A 22,214-nucleotide genomic window follows, 5' to 3' on the forward strand; every position below is an offset into this window, starting at 1 on the left:
CTTAACACTAGGCAATAGCATCTGCTCTTGATAACCTCCTGAGGGTCAGTAACCAAACAGTTAGGTTAGTTTTAGGCCCGAAGGTGGTGAAAGGTGTTGTCTTAAAAATGTGAGTTGTGACTTCAGACCCAAGCACTTCACGGCCTCAGGCTTGATAGCAAAAAAACATCTGGCCTTTGTCAGTTGTAGAGGCAGCAATTTTCCTAACCCTGAAGCGCAAATAAGCTAACACAAGGGTGCCACAGTGAGAGGAGCAGCGCATCATAAGGCATAAAAGTGGAGCAAACCACTTCATCCTCTCAGAATTCATTGGTGTCATAGCTTCGGTGACAATCCCCTCACAGTACTGCGACCTTCCAGATGCCACTTCCGGAAGCACTGTTTAAAACAGTGCTCGAATAGCTCTGCTTCCTTTGTGAAGAGTCCCCAACTCGAATACCCCCCACAGTCGCTTTCACAGGTGCAGAGCGCTTCCCCCATCACCCTCTGGGCTCCTGTGGATAATGATCCAAACATTATCTGTCACAGCCCAGTAATGTTTATCCTGCTCTCCTCTCTTCCAACCCCCAGGCTTCATGTAACCACTCCACTAAGTTCCCATACATCATTTGATGTAAACTGTATGCATTATTTCTGATTGATGTGGTTACTAAGTACATGGAAAATCAATGTCAAGAAAATATCTTTCTGACCGTATCGAGTGTCTCCTTTCTCACTCCTGCTTCTACTAGTGTTCCTCTCAGTGCTTCACCACGCCTCCCCGTTTCTATAGGAATATACGTGTGTTTATTTATATGGGTACACACCCCAAGTACTACATCTCAAAGTCAATCCTGGACAGTAACAATAAAGACTCCATGGGCAGAAGATGATTTAAACGGAAGAACTGTTGTTCCACAAACTGCGGCCACATGGACCAGCCACAGCCTGTAATTATGTAACCCAAATGTTTTGTTGTGACTGAAGTCTTTTTAGGGCATGTGCGCAACCCCTTTGACTTGTTAGAAGTATTGTGGGCTTTTAACCATGCCCACTTTAACGCCCATCACTTTCATTCGTTCATGGCCTTGCCTTTCAAAAATCGCTTGATGTCATTGGTAATTGCTTTATGTTTGCCTCACCTTGAGGCTGTTTTTTTCACCCCTTGCAGACTGCCCCTTTTACATGGATTATTGCACGATTCCAGACATACTTCAGTGTGGGAGAACTGTTTCTTTTGCCTCTCCCCTTTGTGCTGCATGGTGGCCATTGCACGAACAGGCACACCAGCATGAACTTGATTGACGGTGTTGAAGCTCTGGTCATATCGTTCACAGTTACCTAATCGGAATAATTTCTTGTGGCTCTCCCCTGAAAACCCTTGAAATTGGTGAATGCTTTACTAAAACAGAAATTCTCAAAGTGAAAAGTCTTTCCTAGCACAGCAGGAGAGCCGATACTACAATATTCACTGCACTCAGGAAATGACTCTCATAATTCTTTGCAAGCATTTTTACTCCTAACTCAGCCTGTTGTGGTCCTAGGACAATGGGACCACCCCCAAAACGTTCTCAACAACGCTCTCTTTCTGTCTACATCCGTCTTTGGGTCCCCGTTCTATGTTAGTGGGGACCCCAAAATAATAACCCCTCCCACAATTCAGCATCTGTTTAACCTTTCTTGTGGCTGGAACTTTTGTTTTACAGCTGAGAATAGGTTGTTTTTTAAGGGCCTTGTTTATAATATCATTGCTATAGGCTTGCTAGCCCTGAATATGTGTAATGTACTATGCCCCTTAGGGGCTAAATATAGGGTTGCACTGCATTACTTTCTGTCATTTTTTGTTTTGTGTGGTTATGTCCTCAAGGGGCAAACTATACAGCTACATGACAATGTTTCTTATACATGCTATTTTCACTGTGGGGCCCTCTAGGGGCTGTTCTAAGGATTACAGTCATAGCAACATATTAAAATATTTGCGGAACGGAAACTTGTCCCATAATGCTTTGCAGGGCATTACTTTTACAAAACATTTTTGCTCGTAACACAGCCTGTGGTGGTCCTAGGACAATGGGAAAACCTTTAAACATTGACCACAATGTTTTCTTTCTGTCTACATCATCTCGGAGTTCCCACACTATGTTAATGAGGACTACAAAATTATAACCCCTACCATTATTCATTAGCTTTTTTTTTAAGCTTTCTCATGGCGGGATCTTTTGTTTTACAGCTGGGAGAAGTTCTTATTTATGAGCCTTGTTTGTAATATCGATGCATTTGTCCTGCTGACCTTGAAAATGTGTAATGCACTATGCCCTCTGAGAGCTGAATATATAGTTATACTGCATTACTTTTCCCATTTTTTTTTTTCATGTGGTTATGTTCTCTAAGGGCTGACTGTATGGTTACATGACCATGTGTCTTCCAAATGCTATTTTTATTGTGGTGTCCTCTAAGAGTTGTTCTAAACATTGCAGTTGTAGCGTAGGCTCTCATTATTCTAATGAGACTACTGGATTTTGAGCGTCAGAATCGCCAGCGGCGTGGGAGACTAAGTCTAACCCACTGCGGGTGACACCTGTCGCTCCAATCCGGGTTTTGCTCCGGCTAAGTAGCACCGCCTCATCTCTACCCAAGGGTAGGGATGACCGGGCAGCCGAGCACATGACATACTTAGCTTCTCAGGAAGTTGTGGTCACTTAGGTCTCGTCCAGTTCAGTCTCATATATAAATGACAAACAGAGGCAGTATATGTTTCAATAATGGGCTTAATAAAATGACTGCATCTTAGATAGCAAAGCGTGAGCTGCAATAACCAGGATGACACAACATGACAGTATTAAAATTGTGACTAGAAGAGTGAAGCATAAGAACAATGCTATCATATTGTCACTATACTCAGTGGACTAGTTCCTAACTAGGCTAAGATAGAGCACAGCATGTTAAGCTCTAATTCTGCCCTTCAGGTTCCCCTGGGAAGACATCAACCCCCATACCCGAGCAAAGGCCTGTGGTCTGCGTTAGCATCTGTAGCGAAGCATTCAGCAGTCAGCATACAGTTGTGGTTCCCTAGCTGGAATCTCCCTCTAACGTGTAAGGGACAAAGTGTTTTTATAATATCACAGCTGATGTTCTGCGAAAATGTCCCTAAGTAAGGATGTGTGTTTTCTACGAAGGTTGGAGACTAAACTTCTACCACATTCACTGGCAATGTAACGTGCTGTAGCCTTGGGAGAAGCACAGAGTGACCAAGAACGTCTTGTTTGAGAACAGAGTGCTGACCTAGGCAAAAACAGTTAGATGGACATAAAACAAGACCATAAAATGGTTATTGTAACAATAATAAGACGAAGCTGAATAAAATATATCTAGGTTAAAGTGCACATCGGCCTAGTGTGTTAAAATAACGTGCATGGAGCTATAACTAAAATGGCTACACAACACAGTCAACATACTATAATATTTGCAACAGGAAAACTCACCCCATAATGCTTCTCAGGGCATTACTTTTACAACACTATTCTGCTCATAACTCAGGCTGTGGTGGTCCTTAGACAATGGGACCACATTCAAAATGCTCTGTCTACATCAGATCTGGGTCCCCAGACTAGGTTAGTGTGGACCCCAAAATATTAACCTCCCCCCCCACCATTCAGTGTCTTTAACTTTCTCATGGCTAAACTGTTGTTTTACAGCTGAGAGTTTTGTTTTAAAGGCCCTGTTTGTAATATCATTGCAGTAGGCCTGCTAGCCCTAGAAACGGCCCCTAGGGGCTAAGTATATGGTTACACTGCATTACTTTCTCCTGTTTTTTTCATTGGGTTATGCCCTCTAGGGGCTAATAATATGGTTACACAACCATGTTTCTTACAAATTATACTTTAGTTATGGTGCCCCTAGGGGCTGTTTTGAGCATTTCAGTCTAATGGCAAAAGTTTATATCTGATAAAGGTTTATATGATAATCGTATATTTTTAATAATCTATCCTTATTACAATTATGACCATTAATCAGGTCAACCTAACATTCTTATTACATTATGACTGTTTGAACAATCTTGATATGTTTGGGTGACCCTTCAAGTTTATTTCTCCTGTGTGGCTGTCTTCTATGCTTTTTGGGGAATTGTGTTAGCCAGTCAGCAACTCTGATGGTGTGGTTGTGAAAGTGGTATTCATTGGAATTAGCATGGCAGATTTAAATTAGGATGCTAAATGGCAATATTTTCAATTTTTGCTTCAGATAGAGGAAGACGGTAAATGGAGGTGCTTTAGTTAAATGCTGGGCCACTGAAATTACATGGCAGGAAAAGACGGAATTATAATGCAGGGTTGACCGATTTATGTGGCAAGAAAAGTCCTTTCATGAATTTGCAATGCCAATAGCCGTATCTCAAGCAAATGCAAGACCTATTGCATTGCAAATGCTTGTGTTTTTGTTGGCTTTAGCCATATTTCGTGTGTTTGTCTTTAACTTCTAGTAACTCTTAGCTGGTTGAGCCTTTTACTTGTGCGATTAAGAATCCTGTTATCCTGTAGTATGCAGTAATACTAAAAAAGGCTTTAGTCCCTTTTTCTGGGTACACATGCGTCAGGAAGATATACACAATAGTTAGTTTAGATATACATCTTATATTGCAAGCATATCTCTACAATAATGTAGGTTACGTTTTTTTCTCTGCCTTTGTCACATGGGTGCAGTAAAACTAATAAAATAAAAAATCCACTTAGCTTGTCAATGCCAGAACTGTTAGCTTTGACACCGCTGCTTTGATCGCTGGTACATTTTTAGTCTTGTACTCCTCCCTCCCCCCAACAACCTACTCACACAATGTGCGTTTGCTCCATTTTCCAGGAAGTGTTCACCATAGTCTCTGACCTACGTTTTTCTTTCCTAGTTGAGTAAAGTGTTGGTCTTACAGTCCATCCTAGACATGCATTTGCCACATTTTCCAGTTAGTCTTTGACAACGTTTTTTATTCCAACGTTCTGTTTTCTGAGCTTGTAACTGGGCACGTATTGTCATAGCTCTCTATAGCAGAGATTTCCCCAATATTCTTTTTACATAGTAGACTTGATAATGCACAGTTAACTGTCAGCGGTACGGGTTGTTCAACCACAGGAGACAGACATACAATAATTAACTTCTTTCTTAACTCTTATACGCAGGGGTTCCCAACCTTTGGACTTCTGTGGACCCCCACGTTATGATTACTGGAACCCCAGACCCCCACTGACTCATTATTGGAGTCTGGGGACCGCCCCACTAAGCCATTACTGAAAGCTGGGCACCTAATCTATTAATATTGTTTTATTGTCTAAGTAGTTGCCACCCCCCTGGAGGCTTTGCGGACCCCTCTGGTCCCCGGTCCATCGGTTGGGAACCACTGATGTAGGGTAACCATCACCATCCAGAGATGAGGAGAAAGTGTTACATTCAGTTAGAGGCAGCAACTAATGTAGGTGTCGGCCCAACAACTCTCGGTATCAGCAATATATAGCATTAAACCATAAGCGTCCAAGCTTCAGTTCATGGAGGGCGATCATCAAATGGGGTAATCTCCAATTAACTGTAACATCCTAGATAATCACGCTTCACACTGTGTTTGCGATCTGAGATCTCTCTCTGCCATTACACACTTGCACATGTCCATAGTACATTGGTCTGCTGAGGTTCAGCGTTGACTTTCTGTTGCATGGCAATGCACCATTGTTGCAGCACCATGCCATTAACAGCAATTTAACTAGGTCCAATAAACAAAGTTGAGGGGATGTGTCAATTACCCGTCCCTTGGTTCTGATTACCCTGAAAGGCGCCCTGAGTATGATCACACCTAGGGCAGTTTTTATTAGTAATTCCCTGAGTTACTTTGTGCTGACGCTGAAGGGATAAATTCAATTCTATGAACATTTGTAATGTATTAAATTTCAAACATGCATTCTTAGAAATACTCCTGTATGTACTTTTTTGTCTCAGCCACTGCACGTCCTCCATTATCGATCCATTTCAGTTTCTTGTTTGTTTTTCAGTTTAAACCTGGATTTATTGATTGAGGGGATGCAATCCCTGTACAAGCAAGATATCAGTCTTGCACCCTCTCCCAGCTACACCATTATAACATTGACCCTGTAAGTTGGGTTTCTTGATAAATTGTCATGCTTTACAGAACTTAGCACCAGTGCCCGTATAGGTCAGGACTGCTTGTCCATGTGCCCCATACCTTGCAGAATTCTGTGAATCCCAAGAACCTCCCTTCACAGCACGATTGGGGAGGGGAGTGTGATGTCCCAAAGGTTTCTTCAGTCAGAAATGCCAACAAAGATGTATGGCTGAATCTAATAGGTGCAGCGCATGAAGATCCATGTAAGCCCTACAAAAGACCTGCACATAGGTTGGTAAGGAATTCAAAAAAAAAAGTTCAATTTTGCAGTGGCAGCACCAACAACGTTTTTTCACTAACTCCCAAAACAAGTCAGTGACCAAGTGTAGGTAAGGTCTTTCCCCAATATTTTAACTCCATTGCTTCCTCTCACTACTGAAGGGACAGCAGTATTACAAGTGAGATGGCATGTAATATCGCAAGTACCAGATAGTCTGACTACCATCCTTCCATGATATTTTAAGTGTAGCTTACTCTGTTCCCCAAAAAGGCATAGCAACTAAGAATCAAATGTATTCAAAACAAAATGAGGAATTCTCATAAGCATGTGAGGGCTTCTATCGTGTTAGTGCTGTACAGCCCATTGATATTGCGAATGTCAACCAATTCTTTCCATTTGATTCTAATGGGCCCAGAAAACAACTTATTTGGGAAAATAGCTTTTGCCCTGTTTATATTGCTCCAAGTGTTCCTGTTTGCATTTAGATTTATGATTGGGTCATTCAACTCCTTGATTATTTCCTTATTGAGGGAGGAGTAGAGGCTGGACTCAAACGTGGGACCCGTTTCCACCCATCTAGCCTCTTCACTCTCTTTTGTAATCATTGGGGCAATTCTCTCGTATTTGTGTCTGTTTTAAGGCCCTTTATGTAGCAAATCTTCTTGTATCTCTGAATCGTCCTCTGTCTGCGGTTTCTTCTGAAAGTAGGCCATATTTCGTCCTCTTACTTTCCACATTTATTCCCTTATCCATGTCTCAAGGAAGCTAGGTTTATCAAAGGGAGAGCAGATGGTAACAGACACACTATATGCTCCTGCTCCCTGCTGTGTTGCAAGCATTGTAGCTTTGATACTTGCAGAGATTTTTTTAAAGCTTTTTAATGAGGGAAATGCTCAGAGGCTTTATTGAAGTTTAGCGGGGTAGAAGGGTATAGTTAAAGAAAGAGTATTAAGACAAGTCAAGTTGCCTCTAACCCTGCTTGTTACATTCCCAGCTTTCTCTTCAAACAGTTTTCTTTGACCTGCTTGTGAACCATTCTCATTCGAAGCTAGCATGACTTATTGTTAGTCTCAACTCTGACACTACCATACTGATCCTTTGTCTTGTTTGAGCTCATGGGACGGGCTCTGAAGATGAGCAGTAGGGACATCTGTTCTGTTGCATGCCATCCCAACTTTCCCCTAGAATGGCATCTGCAGTGGCCACAAGCAGGAGCTGCATGGGATATAAAGCAACACAAGCAACTCCACGCCAAAAAATGCAGAATGTGATCTTCCACGAGTATTCCCTACCAAACGTGATTTGATGGAAAGAAGGGAGTCAAGGAATCATTCCCAGAAATTTTACAAGTGTATTTAAGGTAAGGGAGAAGTTAGGGTTCTCAGTTGGACTGAATGCTTGGTGCAGAAGGTCTTATTCAAATTTAGGTTGTGAAATTGATCACCAAGGTTAATAGCGCTTCCAGTTAGCTCAGAGTTTTCATTGGAGTTAGTTGCCCTCGGACAGAGCTGTGTCATCTAATTATAGAAAGATCAGGTATCACTAGATATATAAAGAATCTTTGCTTTGTGTTTTAGCTGTCTTGATTCTTTTATTCTCTCATGTAGCGTTTTATAATATTTAGATGTTTTATGTTCTTGGGTTCTCTTGTGTCCTTTTTCAATAATTTCTGTTTCACTGCCATCAACATGTGCATCCTTAAAGTCTTAATTTTGTAAAACGTTGTTGGTGTGTCCTAGTTTGTAGAATGCAGTGGTTGTTTTGAAAATTTGGCAATAGTATTTGTGTCAGGGTTGATTTTGTCCACAGAACATTTCAGGCTTTTAGCTGATTATGGTTGGTTCATGGTGGTAATGAACTAATGTGGATTTGAAGGACATGGATATGTGGTGAAAAGAAGTTTGCTTCTGGTGTTTTAGGATGAGCAAAGCTGAGATCATGCTGTTCTTTTTGTGTGTTTGTTGGAGAAGTCTGCCTCTTTTCTTTGATTTGCCTTGATGTTATATAGAGTAATCATCCTTGCTGAGTACAAGGAATTGAGCGTTAGAATGATGTGGAAAATGTCTGTGATAATAGGGTCAAGGGAGTTTAAGTTATGAGCTCTGCAGTTTTGATGGCATGTGCTTACTCTGCTACTTAAGTAGGCATTTAAAGGCCAGAGAGAGCCTGTGTGTGCTGAATGTTCTTGTTCACATATTACTGAGGATGTTTGGTAGGTTTACTTTGGTTGACTTAGGTCGTTGATTGTTTTAGTGTGTTTTGACGGCTTCACTGAGCCATCTGATTTATAGCATGTTTTTTGTGTGCCCATCTAGTCAAAATATGGAAATGATATTATAGACAACCGATCTTTGCCATTTATTTTTTTGGTCAGTGGCTGGTAGTTGTATGTTCGGGGAAAACTGCTGGGTGGTTAACAGAGGAGGTTGTCTTATCTCAGCAAATTTCAGTTTGTTGTTAATGGGATATTTTCGATTTTTCTTAATTTGATTTGCTAATTTGTACATTTTCTATCTGGTTAGATGGCTTGGGTAGTTGGACTTTTGATATGCAAGCTTATTTGCAGTTTCTTTATTTTTTAAATACATTTCCATATTTCAACTATTTTAAATATTTAACAAGGATGTAAGTACAAGTGCTTTTATCCAGTAAATCATTTTTTGATTTAAGTTCACCTCTTTATCACCCAGTGGAAACATGTTGGTGGTAACTAATACTTGTAAAACAATTAAACAGAAACATCGTAAGCAGAAGCTTTGAGCTGAAGGTGTTGTAGTAAAATGCTTCCACATCCTGTATGTACACCTTCCACTTTCTTTTCTCTTAATTATATAAGTGCCCATGTTTATTACTTAGTGAATTACTACATTTTGTACAGTCGGAACTTTGGTACACTGTGTGCTTTCGCAGGGTCATATTTAAGTCTTTTCCGATCTGATTATGTTGTGTAGGCTTGTTTTGAAGAGCTGGACCATCTCTAGACACTGAAGGATTTGCCCCCACATTGTCGGTACATGCATCTGCCTTTTGTCCTAGAAACCCCGTGCTGGGCTGAAAGACTGAATTGGATACTGATTTTACTTGTCAGGGATCTGTGTGATCTCTACCAGGGGAATCTAGTGCTTGGACACAAGGGGGCATGCCTGATTTTCATGTTATCTAGAAGAGACAGACTTACATTTATTTAGTCTAGATATAATTTATATTTATCAAGGGCGTCTACAAGAGGTCTAGGGTATCAAGATATCCACATAAAATGCATTTATATACATAAATATAAAAGGGTGTATAGTGTTGGTCTTAAAAGTCTGGCATAGATCCAGAACGCCTGGGCCTACATTGGACACACATGATGTACGAAGTTGGTGGTTTGCCTCAAAATCTTCCTGGAGCAACGTTGGGCTCCCTTAATCTGTTTCTTCTTCGTGTCGGAAAGCTATGTTCCCTTTATTAGGTCGAAGCCTATCAGACAGCACAGCTGTTTGGTTTGCTAATAACATCTTGGGAACATTCAGAAAGCATTCTGTCTGTTGCTTACAATTGGCTTTGTGGTTTGTAATTCACATTTTCTTGTTTTCTATTTGCTGGCTTTATTTACTTTAGGCTGTCAAACTTGATATTTGCCCAACTCTTATTTACTGTATTCTTCCACCAGTAGTGGTTTTTTGTAAATAGGCCTTTAAATCTTGTTATTTTGATACATTTGCTGTGCAGTCAAAGACAGAGGTGAAATGTCAGGCTCTGCCTTCCAAGGAGTTTGCTTTTTACTTTTCTTTCTTTGTCATCAATGTGAGAAGATTTATGTGACAATCGTGCTGGCTACTGAGGGTATGCTAGTCTAAAGGCTGTATGGTGGTGTTTTTTTTCTAGCACACAACAACATTTTAATGTCAATCAGCTATGCAGATATTTCAGAATATGTCGGAATTCGAAAAGCACAAATGTACCACATTTTTTGGTAATTCTTGAGTGCGGTGGAATCCAATATTTTAATATGATTACAACAAATGAAAAATTTCCTATCTTTCATCAAGGAAAGGTTCAATTCTATTGAGGACACAGACGCGAGCCTTATGATCAACTTTCTTCCTTTATTCTACCAGCAGACCTCAACGTGTATATCAAACTTTCATCCCCAGCAACACATGGGAAAGAAACTATAAAGGATTGAACCAATCTTCTGCCCCCTTGTGCATTATAATGATCCTCTCCTTCTGTTACAGCATGTTGCAGGAACAAAAGAGGAAGTATTTCCTTTGGTTTTCTTATTCTCCTTCGGTGGTATCAGAACCTGAAATATAAAATATGTACTGAACTTGGCATCCCACCAGCATATGAGAAAATATTTAATTCAACACTCAAAATAGTACAATAAAACATGCTGTGGCTTTATCAGTGGAAGAATAAAATAACTGTAGGACAAGCATAAGCTGCAACTTCAAAAAACACTGTATACTTTTACCTTGCAATGAAGATTGCATCTTAGCTGAAGGAATCTAGATTAAAACGCTGTCACATAAGGGTGGGTAGTATACCCAGACACCATGGATGGGAGTAATCCTCGCTCCTTGTCCCTGATAGAATTGAAACTTTCCTTCACAAATGCTAGGAAAGTTTTCATTCTGTGTTAGGACCGTAGGCAAGGATTATGCTCATTCAAAGCTTTTCCACCACCAATGACGCCATATCCAAAACCAGGTTTAAAGTAAAACATTTTAAACATGGAGTCCGAGGACCAATCGGCCGCATTATGAATATGTCCAAACGGACACCCAAGGTGAATGCCTTTGAGGCCACGGTGCCACTCAAAAAATGAGCGCCACATTGTGACACACCTATGCCAGCTTCCTGCATGATCCAACGGATTTATTGTGCAGTTGTCAGAGAGGACACCATTTTGAAAGTTTTCTTGAGGAATATCTACAACTACCTCTCCCCTGGATGTCGAAACTACTCTGTCATAGTTTCATAGGGCTTCAAACACTGTACCATGCACAACTTATGTAACCTATCGAACGCCGGCTAGGAAATCAGTCAGGAGTTGTTTTTTGTCTAATGGGAACTATGGAACTCCACTCCTTCCGAAGTGAAGACCCTGCCTGTCAGATCCAGACCCCTGACATCGGAGACTCTTCAGCAAGAAATCAGGCTTAAAAGCATAGTCAGTTTGCTAGATAATTGCTTACCGCAGAGAAAATAATTTCCAAGCCAGGATTTAAAGAGGCGCAACACATAGTTAATGTCCCTAAGAGCGGAATACCTTGGTTCCGGTGGTAAGACGAGGCGGATGCCCCTCATTAATTTACATACCAGAGGAGGCATACCTACCTGATAACCCTGAATCGGAATATGACCTGCCGAGCTCTCCGCCCTGAAGGTGTTCATGGTCCTGAAGGCCAGACCTTGCAAGGCCAGGGATGCAAACAAATTCAGGATCTAAACAATGCTGCACCTCAGGGGATCACAATGTCTTTGTACACACCAACGAGCCATCTCGTTCATGCTGTTCTGTATCGCTTGGTGGTACTGTCGGCCCATGCTGCGGCAAACATCCTTTCAGCTTCTTCTGAAAGTCCAGGAACTCTCCATTTTTCCCTGTAATCCTCTATGAAATGAGGGGTAAGCGACCTGAAGAATTAAACGGGTGAGAGATCCCAAGAGGATCCTGAGATAGACGGATTGGAAAATCACAAGAAAGTTCTGGAGGAACTGGAAACCACAGTTGTGATCTCCAATACGGTTTGAATTGGACTACCCATGCCTGTTGACATCGCACCTGAGTTGACAATCTCAAGATCATCGCAAAGGGAGGGAAGGCGTACCTCCTTGCCCCAGTCCTGTAAAAAAAAGTGTCCACCGCCAGAAGAAACGGCTTCCAGCTGAAGTAATGATCCAACTGGTGGTCTAGGCATGATGCGAAAAGATCCACAGCGAATGGACCCCACAGGTGAATGGTCGATCAGTTTCAAAACATTTGGGTCCAGTTGCCACAGGCTCATATCAGACCATTCCTTCGAACACTGGATTGCTATCTCGCTAGAGACTCCTGGAAGGTACTCCGCCATGACTGAGTGACCAAAATGCTGTTAGAGAGGTAAAACATCCAAAACTGTTTGGTCAGAACTGATAGAAGCTTCGATCTTGGCCCTTCCAGATGACTGACATATTGGACCGCCGACATTGTCCTTCTTTAGTAGAATGCAACAGTTCGCCTTTTCCTTGGTCCAGCACTGGATTGCAAAGGAGCCTGCCATAAATAGATAATCACACACTGAAACTCTGAGTCCAAAGGGACTCCATTACTGGTTTGAGTACCTTGGTGAAGCACCACAGTGAAGACGAGTGCCCAAACTGCAGAGTTTGGAATTCAAAGACTTTATGCCATGCCACTCTTTGACAATCTACTGTGCTCTACGCCACTCGACTCTACAACACCCTACTCCAATCTACTCAACTTCCTCTATGCCACTCCACTCTGTTCTACACCACTCCACAAGACTATGCCACTCCACGACACCTTACTCCACCCTGACACTGTACTCCTCTACTCTACCCAACTCTACGTCCTTTGACTCCACGATATCCTACTCCCTCCATGACACTCCACAACACTCTACACCACTCCATGACACTCCACAACACTGCACTCTACATCACTCCATAACTTGCCACTCTACTTCAGCATGCCTAAAAGTTAGTGGGGTAAAGGAGTGTAGGGTGAACAGCGGCCACTCTGGTGTAGAACATGCCTAAATCATGTTGGCAATGCCAATAGCTCTTGCGTAGGCGAGACCTATTGCTTTGCCAATGCTTGACTTACTAGAAGTTTCCCAGTTTCAAGCCTTTCTTCAGTAGCCTGTACTGCAATCTGAAGTAGGATTTGGAATGTCCAGTTTTTTCTCCTATATTTTGAAAACTTAGTTAATGATATTTAAGAGATTGTCACTTAAATAACTCCACGAAACACAGTACAAAGGATTTCCTGCTTTTTTTAACCAGAAGCTTATCTTCTTTCCAAAATCCTAAGGACACTAAGGTTACCAGATGACTCTATACTAAGTGTGGGGTAATGGAGTGCACCATTTGGCAGTCTGTTTTTCCCTTCTGTGAATCATTGCAAACTCGATCTTTAATCCAGTTGGCTCATATATGTTAAAGCAGGGCTATCTCTCATAACAACTGTAAGGAAATGCCTTCCTTGGCATGGTTACCACTTAACTTTTTACCTTTTGTTGATGCCAGTTATGATTGAAAGTGTGCTGGGACCCTGCTAACCAAGCCCCAGCACCATTGTCATCTCCCTAAACTGTACCGTTGTTCCCACAATTGGCACAACTATGGCACACAGATAAGTCCCTTATAAATGGTACCCCTGGTACCAAGGGCCCTGTGGCCAGGGAAGGTCTCTAAGGTTGCAGCATGTATTATGCCACCCTGGGGACCCCTCACTCAGCACATGCACACTGCCTTACAGCTTGTGTGTACTGGTGGGGAAAAAATGACTAAGTCGACATGGCACTCCCCCTCAGGGTGCCATGCCCACCTCTGACTGCCTGTGGCATAGGTAAGTCACCCCTCTAGCAGGACTTACAGCCCTAAGGCAGGGTGCACTATACCACAGGTGAGGGCATAGTTGCATGAGCATTATGCCCCTACAGTGTCTAAGCAAAACCTTAGACATTGAAAGTGCAGGGTAGCCAGAAAGAGTATATGGTCTGGGAGTCTGTCAATTATGAACTCCACAGTTCCATAATGGCTACACTGAAATCTGTGAAGTTTGGTATCAAACCTCTCAGCACAATAAATGCACACTGATGCCAGTGTGGGATTTATTGTAAAATACACCCAGGGGGCATCTTAGAGATGGCCCCTGAATACCAGTCTGACTCATAGTGCTAGGCTGACCAGTTTCTGCCAGCCTGCTACAACCAGACAAGTTTCTGGCCACATCGGGGGGGGGGGGGTGAGTGCCTTTGTCACTCTGTGGCTAGGAACAAAGTCTGTACTGGGTGGAGGTGTTTTTCACCTCCCCCTGCAGGAACTGTAACACCTGGTGGTGAGCCTCACTTTTGGCGGCAAGGCTGGAGGAGATAATGAGAAAAACAAGGAGTCACTTACCAGTCAGGACAGCCCCTAAGGTGCCTTGAGCTGAGGTGACCCCTGCCTTTAGAAATCCTCCATCTTGAGTTTGGAGGATTCCACCAATAAGAATATGGATGTGCCCCCCTCCCTTCAGGGAGGAGGCAAAAAGAGGGTGTAGCCACCCTCCAACACAGTAGCCATTGGCTACTGCCCTCCAGACCTAAACACACCCCTAAATTTAGTATTTAGGGGCGACCCTGAACCCAGGATATCAGATTCCTGCAACCTACAACAAGAAGAAGGACTGCTGACCTGAAAGCCCCGGAGAGACGACGGTGACGACAACTGACTTAGCCCCAGCCCTACCGGCCTGTCTCCAGACTCAAAGAACCTGCACAGCGACGCATCCGGCAGAAACAAGCCTCAGAGGACTTCCCTGAACCCGAAGGACCAAGAAACTCCCGAGAATAGTGGCACTGTTCAAAAACTGCAACAACTTTGTCACTTTAAAGCAACTTCCAGAGAACTCTCTCTTCCCGCTGGAAGCGTGAGACTCTGCACCTGACGCCTCTGGCCCGAGTTCAAGAGAACAAACAAGGCAGAGAGGACTCCCAGGCGACTACGACGACGTGGGTACCCTGAGTCGACCCCTCTGCACCCCCACAGCGACGCTTGCATAGAGGATCCAGAGGCTCCCCTGACCGTGACTACCTGGTAACAAGGAACCCATCGCTTTGACCAAGCACTGCAGCCGCAGCCCTCAGGACAGAGAGGAACCACCCACCAGTGCAGGAGTGACCAGCAGGCAAGCCCCCCTGTGACCCCCGGGTCCCTCCATTGCTTTCAATAGCAAACCCAACACCTGCTTGGTCCACTGCACCCGGCCGCCCCTGTGCCGCTGAGGGTGTGTTTTGTGGGCTTGTGTTCCCCGCTCCCCCCTGCTCCCACCCCCTATGCTCTACAAAACACCTCTGGTCTGCTCCCCGAGGACGCAGGTATTACCTGTAAGCAGACTAGGACCGGAGCACCCCTGTTCTTCATAGGCACCTATGTGTTTTGGGCCCTCCTTTGACCTCTGCACCTGACTGGCCCTGTGTTGCTGGTGCAGTGGCTTTGGGGTTGCCTTGAACCCCCAACGCGGGCTACCTATGCCCAGGAGACTGACTGTGTAAGTGCTTTACTTACCTGAGAAACGTATCCAAACTTACCTCCCCAGGAACTGTTGATTTTTGCACTGTGCCCACTTTTAAAATAGCTTATTGCCATTTTAACCTAAACTGTGTGTACTACTGTTTTAAATCAAAGTTCTATACTTACCAGTGTGAAGTACCTTGCATTTTATGTACTTAACTCAAATCTTGAATCTTGTGGTTCGAAAATAAATTAAGAAAATATATTTTTCTATATAAAAACTATTGGCCTGGAGTTGAGTCTTTTGAGTGTGTGTTCCTCATTTATTGCCTGTGTGTGTACAACAAATGCTTAACACTTCCCTCTGATAAGCTTACTGCTCTACCACACTACCACAACATAGAGCATTAGGATTATCTAATTTTGCCACTATCTTGCCTCTAAGGGGAACCCTTGGACTCTGTGCACACTATCTCTCACTTTGAGATAGTATATACAGAGCCAACTTCCTACAACAACCTAATGCATTCTGAAGTTCAATGTAGTTTTTCTTTGTGATTATGGAGTGTAGGAAGTTGGCTCTGTATGTGCTATTTCAAAGTAAGGAATAGCATGCACAGAGTCCAAGGGTTCCCCTTAGAGGTAAAATAGTGGTAAAAATAGATAATACTAATGCTCTATTTTGTGGTAGTGTGGTCGAGCAGTAGGCTTATCCAAGGAGTAGTGTTAAGCATTTGTTGTACATACACATAGACAATAAATGAGGTACACACACTCAGAGACAAATCCAGCCAATAGGTTTTGTATAGAAAAATATATTTTCTTAGTTTATTTTAAGAACCACAGGTTAAAATTCTACATGTAATATCTCATTTGAAAGGTATTGCAGGTAAGTACTTTAGGAACTTTAAATCATAAAAATTGCATGTATACTTTTCAAGTTATTGACAAATAGCTGTTTTAAAAGTGGACACTTAGTGCAATTTTCACAGTTCCTGGGGGAGGTAAGTTTTTGTTAGTTTTACCAGGTAAGTAAGACACTTACAGGGTTCAGTTCTTGGTCCAAGGTAGCCCACCGTTGGGGGTTCAGAGCAACCCCAAAGTCACCACACCAGCAGCTCAAGGCCGGTCAGGTGCAGAGTTCAAAGTGGTGCCCAAAACACATAGGATAGAATGGAGAGAAGGGGGTGCCCCGGTTCTGGTCTGCTTGCAGGTAAGTACCCGCGTCTTCGGAGGGCAGACCAGGGGGGTTTTGTAGGGCACCGGGGGGGACACAAGTCCACACAGAAATTTCACCCTCAGCGGCGCGGGGGCGGCCGGGTGCAGTGTAGAAACAAGCGTCGGGTTCGCAATGTTAGTCTATGAGAGATCTCGGGATCTCTTCAGCGCTGCAGGCAGGCAAGGGGGGGGTTCCTCGGGGAAACCTCCACTTGGGCAAGGGAGAGGGACTCCTGGGGGTCACTTCTCCAGTGAAAGTCCGGTCCGTCAGGTCCTGGGGGCTGCGGGTGCAGGGTCTCTCCCAGGCGTCGGGACTTTAGGTTCAAAGAGTCGCGGTCAGGGGAAGCCTCGGGATTCCCTCTGCAGGCGGCGCTGTGGGGGCTCAGGGGGGACAGGTTTTGGTACTCACAGTATCAGAGTAGTCCTGGGGTCCCTCCTGAGGTGTTGGATCGCCACCAGCCGAGTCGGGGTCGCCGGGTGCAGTGTTGCAAGTCTCACGCTTCTTGCGGGGAGCTTGCAGGGATCTTTAAAGCTGCTGGAAACAAAGTTGCAGCTTTTCTTGGAGCAGGTCCGCTGTCCTCGGGAGTTTCTTGTCTTTTCGAAGCAGGGGCAGTCCTCCGAGGATGTCGAGGTCGCTGGTCCCTTCGGAAGGCGTCGCTGGAGCAGGATCTTTGGAAGGCAGGAGACAGGCCGGTGAGTTTCTGGAGCCAAGGCAGTTGTCGTCTTCTGGTCTTCCTCTGCAGGGGTTTTTCAGCTAGGCAGTCCTTCTTCTTGTAGTTGCAGGAATCTAATTTTCTAGGGTTCAGGGTAGCCCTTAAATACTAAATTTAAGGGCGTGTTTAGGTCTGGGGGGTTAGTAGCCAATGGCTACTAGCCCTGAGGGTGGGTACACCCTCTTTGTGCCTCCTCCCAAGGGGAGGGGGTCACAATCCTAACCCTATTGGGGGAATCCTCCATCTGCAAGATGGAGGATTTCTAAAAGTTAGAGTCACTTCAGCTCAGGACACCTTAGGGGCTGTCCTGACTGGCCAGTGACTCCTCCTTGTTTTTCTCATTATTTTCTCCGGCCTTGCCGCCAAAAGTGGGGCCTGGCCGGAGGGGGCGGGCAACTCCACTAGCTGGAGTGTCCTGCTGGTTTGGCACAAAGGAGGTGAGCCTTTGAGGCTCACCGCCAGGTGTGACAATTCCTGCCTGGGGGAGGTGTTAGCATCTCCACCCAGTGCAGGCTTTGTTACTGGCCTCAGAGTGACAAAGGCACTCTCCCCATGGGGCCAGCAACATGTCTCGGTTTGTGGCAGGCTGCTAAAACTAGTCAGCCTACACAGATAGTCGGTTAAGTCTCAGGGGGCACCTCTAAGGTGCCCTCTGGGGTGTATTTTACAATAAAATGTACACTGGCATCAGTGTGCATTTATTGTGCTGAGAAGTTTGATACCAAACTTCCCAGTTTTCAGTGTAGCCATTATGGTGCTGTGGAGTTCGTGTTTGACAGACTCCCAGACCATATACTCTTATGGCTACCCTGCACTTACAATGTCTAAGGTTTTGTTTAGACACTGTAGGGGTACCATGCTCATGCACTGGTACCCTCACCTATGGTATAGTGCACCCTGCCTTAGGGCTGTAAGGCCTGCTAGAGGGGTGTCTTACCTATACTGCATAGGCAGTGAGAGGCTGGCATGGCACCCTGAGGGGAGTGCCATGTCGACTTACTCGTTTTGTCCTCACTAGCACACACAAGCTGGTAAGCAGTGTGTCTGTGCTGAGTGAGAGGTCTCCAGGGTGGCATAAGACATGCTGCAGCCCTTAGAGACCTTCCTTGGCATCAGGGCCCTTGGTACTAGAAGTACCAGTTACAAGGGACTTATCTGGATGCCAGGGTCTGCCAATTGTGGATACAAAAGTACAGGTTAGGGAAAGAACACTGGTGCTGGGGCCTGGTTAGCAGGCCTCAGCACACTTTCAATTGTAAACATAGCATCAGCAAAGGCAAAAAGTCAGGGGGCAACCATGCCAAGGAGGCATTTCCTTACATGGAGTTACTGGGTATTTCTAGTGAAAACAGAATAGCAAGTCTATCTAAAGTATTTGCTAGACTACTGCCAACTGCCATACACCAAAATTGACCTAATTCTATCCGAGAAGCCTGCTCTCGTGCCTAGTAAAGAAAGAGCCACATTTGACTTGTTGGCAGTTTTTGCAAAGTGCCACCAACTGTCTACTGTACTGTTATGTTGTCAAAACTTAGTAAAATGCTTATTTGCTTGTTAAGCAGTCTTGTTTCAAATTTGTTTTGCCGTTTTTCTAACCTAAGCGTAGTATTTAGGTCAAATACAGCAGCACGCAAGCGCTGCTTTTTCAACGTGTTGGTATCTATGTGGACTTTTAACTACCCCCGCCCATCACTATCACTCGATCGTGGGCTTGCCTTTCAAAAATCCTTTGATGGCATTGATAAATGCTTTACGTTTGTCCCTCCTTGGGGAGGTTTGGTTACCGCCTTGGGAACCAACTCTGTTACATGGATAATTGCACGTTTGCCGATATGTTTTACTGCAAGGGAACTTCTTTTTCCTTTAGTGACTCTGATTCGCGCTCATGCTCATGGCAGCTTTAGTGCTTTGAATTGGCTCGCTTATGTCAACTGTTTTACTTTACATTTTCAATTTATGTGACACGAAAAGTCCTGTTAGGAATTTACAACTCTAATAGCTCTTACCTCATGCAAAGACCAGACCCATTGCATTGCACATGCTTGTTCTATTCGCTCTCGTTCCTCAGTACTGACACTGGCTTTCAACTTGTGTTTTGCAGATAATCTATGCTGAACAGCCTCTAACTGACAATCAGCGTTCCCTGTCTTCCTATGGCTTGAAAGATGGTGATGTGGTGGTCCTGCGGCAGAAGGAGACTGTTGAACCTCACCCAGCAGCTCCGTTCCCTGGTGAGAGGTCTGCCGCCTTTCATGCACGGCATTGTAGACTTGAAAACACACTTCTCTTAACATTTTATCACTGAATCATTCTTGCATATTGCAGTAATAATACTTTTGAGCTTACCTCCTCAGGCTGTCACACAGTTAATCTTATTTTGAGATGCGTCACAACTAGTGCAAATACAGTGACGTCATCATTGTGGGACAGTACCTGAGAAGGTCTCCAGATAGCTGCAAAAGCGATTGTTAATTAAATGGAAAACTATTGCGCTAATTATAAAGTAGAACATTAAAAGTCCAGTTTTGGGACTGACAGACCCACACTCTCTCAGTGCACGCTCAGTTAATTTTTAATATGTGCAGTAGGAATTTTACATGTCTCCGTTTTCTATTTATCTGTTTTAACTTTGAGTGTAGCGTTTTAACTGTAGGGCTAGGCTACACATTTAACTTTATTTTTTACATTCCTATAAGATATTGTTTTAAATGAAAGAATAACTAACTATTGTAGAGGACTATTTAAAGGTTAGTAGTGAATCTAGATCAGAAAGATGAGTTTGTTTAGTCAGTCTTTAGTCTGCTGTGCCAAATCCTACTTCGGCTGAAAAGTAACTTTTTTAACTTTTTTTGTAATGTGGGGTTTCATAGTGTTGTGCTTTTTCTTAGTAGTCATATTACAGTGGAAAAGACACTCATACACATGTGAACATTAGCGAACTGCTTGCTAACACATTTTGCTATAAGGATATGCCACAGTTTGTAGAAATAAACCAGTGTTGACAAGGTGTTTCGGAGCTGGTGCAGTGATTGGTTAGAATTAAGTGGCATGTCTATGTTAATAGTACAACTACTTAACTTGTTCTCAGCAAAAGTATCTGTCGTGCGGGCCAAGACTTTACAAGTGGGCCCAAATGTGATGCAGTGCTGCTGTTGCTAAAAAATAAATGTTCATTTAAATCCTTTTACTATTTTAGGGCCATAATTGAGTTGTAGATGAGTAGCCTTGAGTTTGACTGAGCTAATCAGCAGCTACACCTTAGGTTTGGATAACTTAGTATAACTTAGATATATGTTGCTGTGAATCTCATTAGTTCACGAATAGGAGACCCTGCGTTTGTATAGTGACATGTTAGTTCAGCACTGAAAATATTGGACAGGAAGGTAATTGATTGAAAGTAATCTGGCAGGATAAATGCTTGTTGCAAAGGAGATTGGAGATCTGAATCCCTTAATTGAACAGTTAAACTGGTTTAGTTTATCTTATCGTGGTGATCATTTCCTTCCCTTCACTGCAACACTAATCCTGATAATTACTTTGCCACCTCTTTTGACAGGCGTGCCCAGGATAGACTTCAGTAGCATTGCTGTGCCTGGGACCTCTGCCCAGCATTCAATGAGACCACAGCGCCCGTCCCCTCCTGACTCGACTACAACTCCTCAGGGACTGGACAATCCTTCCATGTTGCGAGAGATGCTGCTTAGCAACCCCCATGAACTTTCTCTGCTGAAGGAGCGCAATCCACCTTTGGCTGAGGCTCTGCTCAGTGGTGACCTCGGTAAGCTCCGGATCTAAACAATTGTACCAACCATCTGATTAAGCTAGGAACCTGACTGAGTCTGATTTTAACCCAAACAAAATCTTAATGAAGATATGATCCGTGTTGATTTTTTTAAGGAAAATGTGCACTGTCTAAATAACAATCAAACCCCACACCTGTTGCAGTATCTTTTCCCAACAAAGGTTGTCTTTTCAGTGTAATTTAATGCCACTGAATATGGAGTACATGCTTTGAAATTGGGCTCTGCCATGTCTCTAAATTATATGAAATGAAAAATATCTGGTAATTTGAAGTGATCGTGTCTAATGGTTTTAATGTTACAGAAAAATTTACCAAAGTACTGTTGGAACAGCAGCAAGAAAGGGCCCGGCGGGAACAGGAAAGGATTCGGCTCTTCTCTGCAGACCCCTTTGACCTCGATGCGCAGGCCAAAATAGAAGAAGACATCAGGTAATTCAGGTGTTGTGACTTTGTATTACATTGCATTACTTCTGGTGTTAAGTCCTGCTTTATGGAGCTACTCTATTCTTTGTTCCTTGCTTGAATTCAAGCGTTATTCCTTCTTGACACATGTACATGCTATTTGATTGCTGGTCTCGATACTGACACTAGGGCAGCTGCGTCTACTAGTAATAATGAACCCATAGCACAGTCTGTTTATCAGTCTGATGTTTGTATCATTCTTCTTTGTTCCATATTTGCTCCACACATTTCTTTAGTGACTTGGACTTATCCCTTGCTCTGTTTGTTATAAATACACCTCTATTAGGTGGCAATCACAAATGTACCCTTTGCTAAACAGACAGTAGTTTGCCGCTTGATCTTAGTGCTTTTGGTTTACATTAGCTCACTCTAATGCAAGAGCGGCTCATTACAAGCAACCTGCTGGTAATCATTCAACCAGCCAAAAATTATGGCTTCTTTTTGACG

The 22,214-nt window shown here is 43.5% G+C and overlaps 1 protein-coding gene across 2 annotated transcripts in view; it reads left to right on the forward strand.

Moving 5' to 3' along the window:
- The window catches only part of LOC138300544 (protein DDI1 homolog 2), a 154,494-nt gene that overhangs the window by 24,610 nt on the left and 107,670 nt on the right, over positions 1 to 22,214 (forward strand). For both annotated transcript variants that reach the window (XM_069240037.1, XM_069240036.1), the window contains exons 2-4: positions 19,605 to 19,734; positions 21,060 to 21,281; positions 21,608 to 21,734. In XM_069240037.1, the coding sequence (XP_069096138.1) occupies positions 19,605 to 19,734; positions 21,060 to 21,281; positions 21,608 to 21,734 (479 nt within the window). The remainder of the gene's footprint in view (positions 1 to 19,604; positions 19,735 to 21,059; positions 21,282 to 21,607; positions 21,735 to 22,214) is intronic.

This window comes from Pleurodeles waltl, chromosome 6 (genome assembly GCF_031143425.1).
Source record: "Pleurodeles waltl isolate 20211129_DDA chromosome 6, aPleWal1.hap1.20221129, whole genome shotgun sequence".
Lineage (NCBI taxonomy): Eukaryota > Metazoa > Chordata > Amphibia > Caudata > Salamandridae > Pleurodeles > Pleurodeles waltl.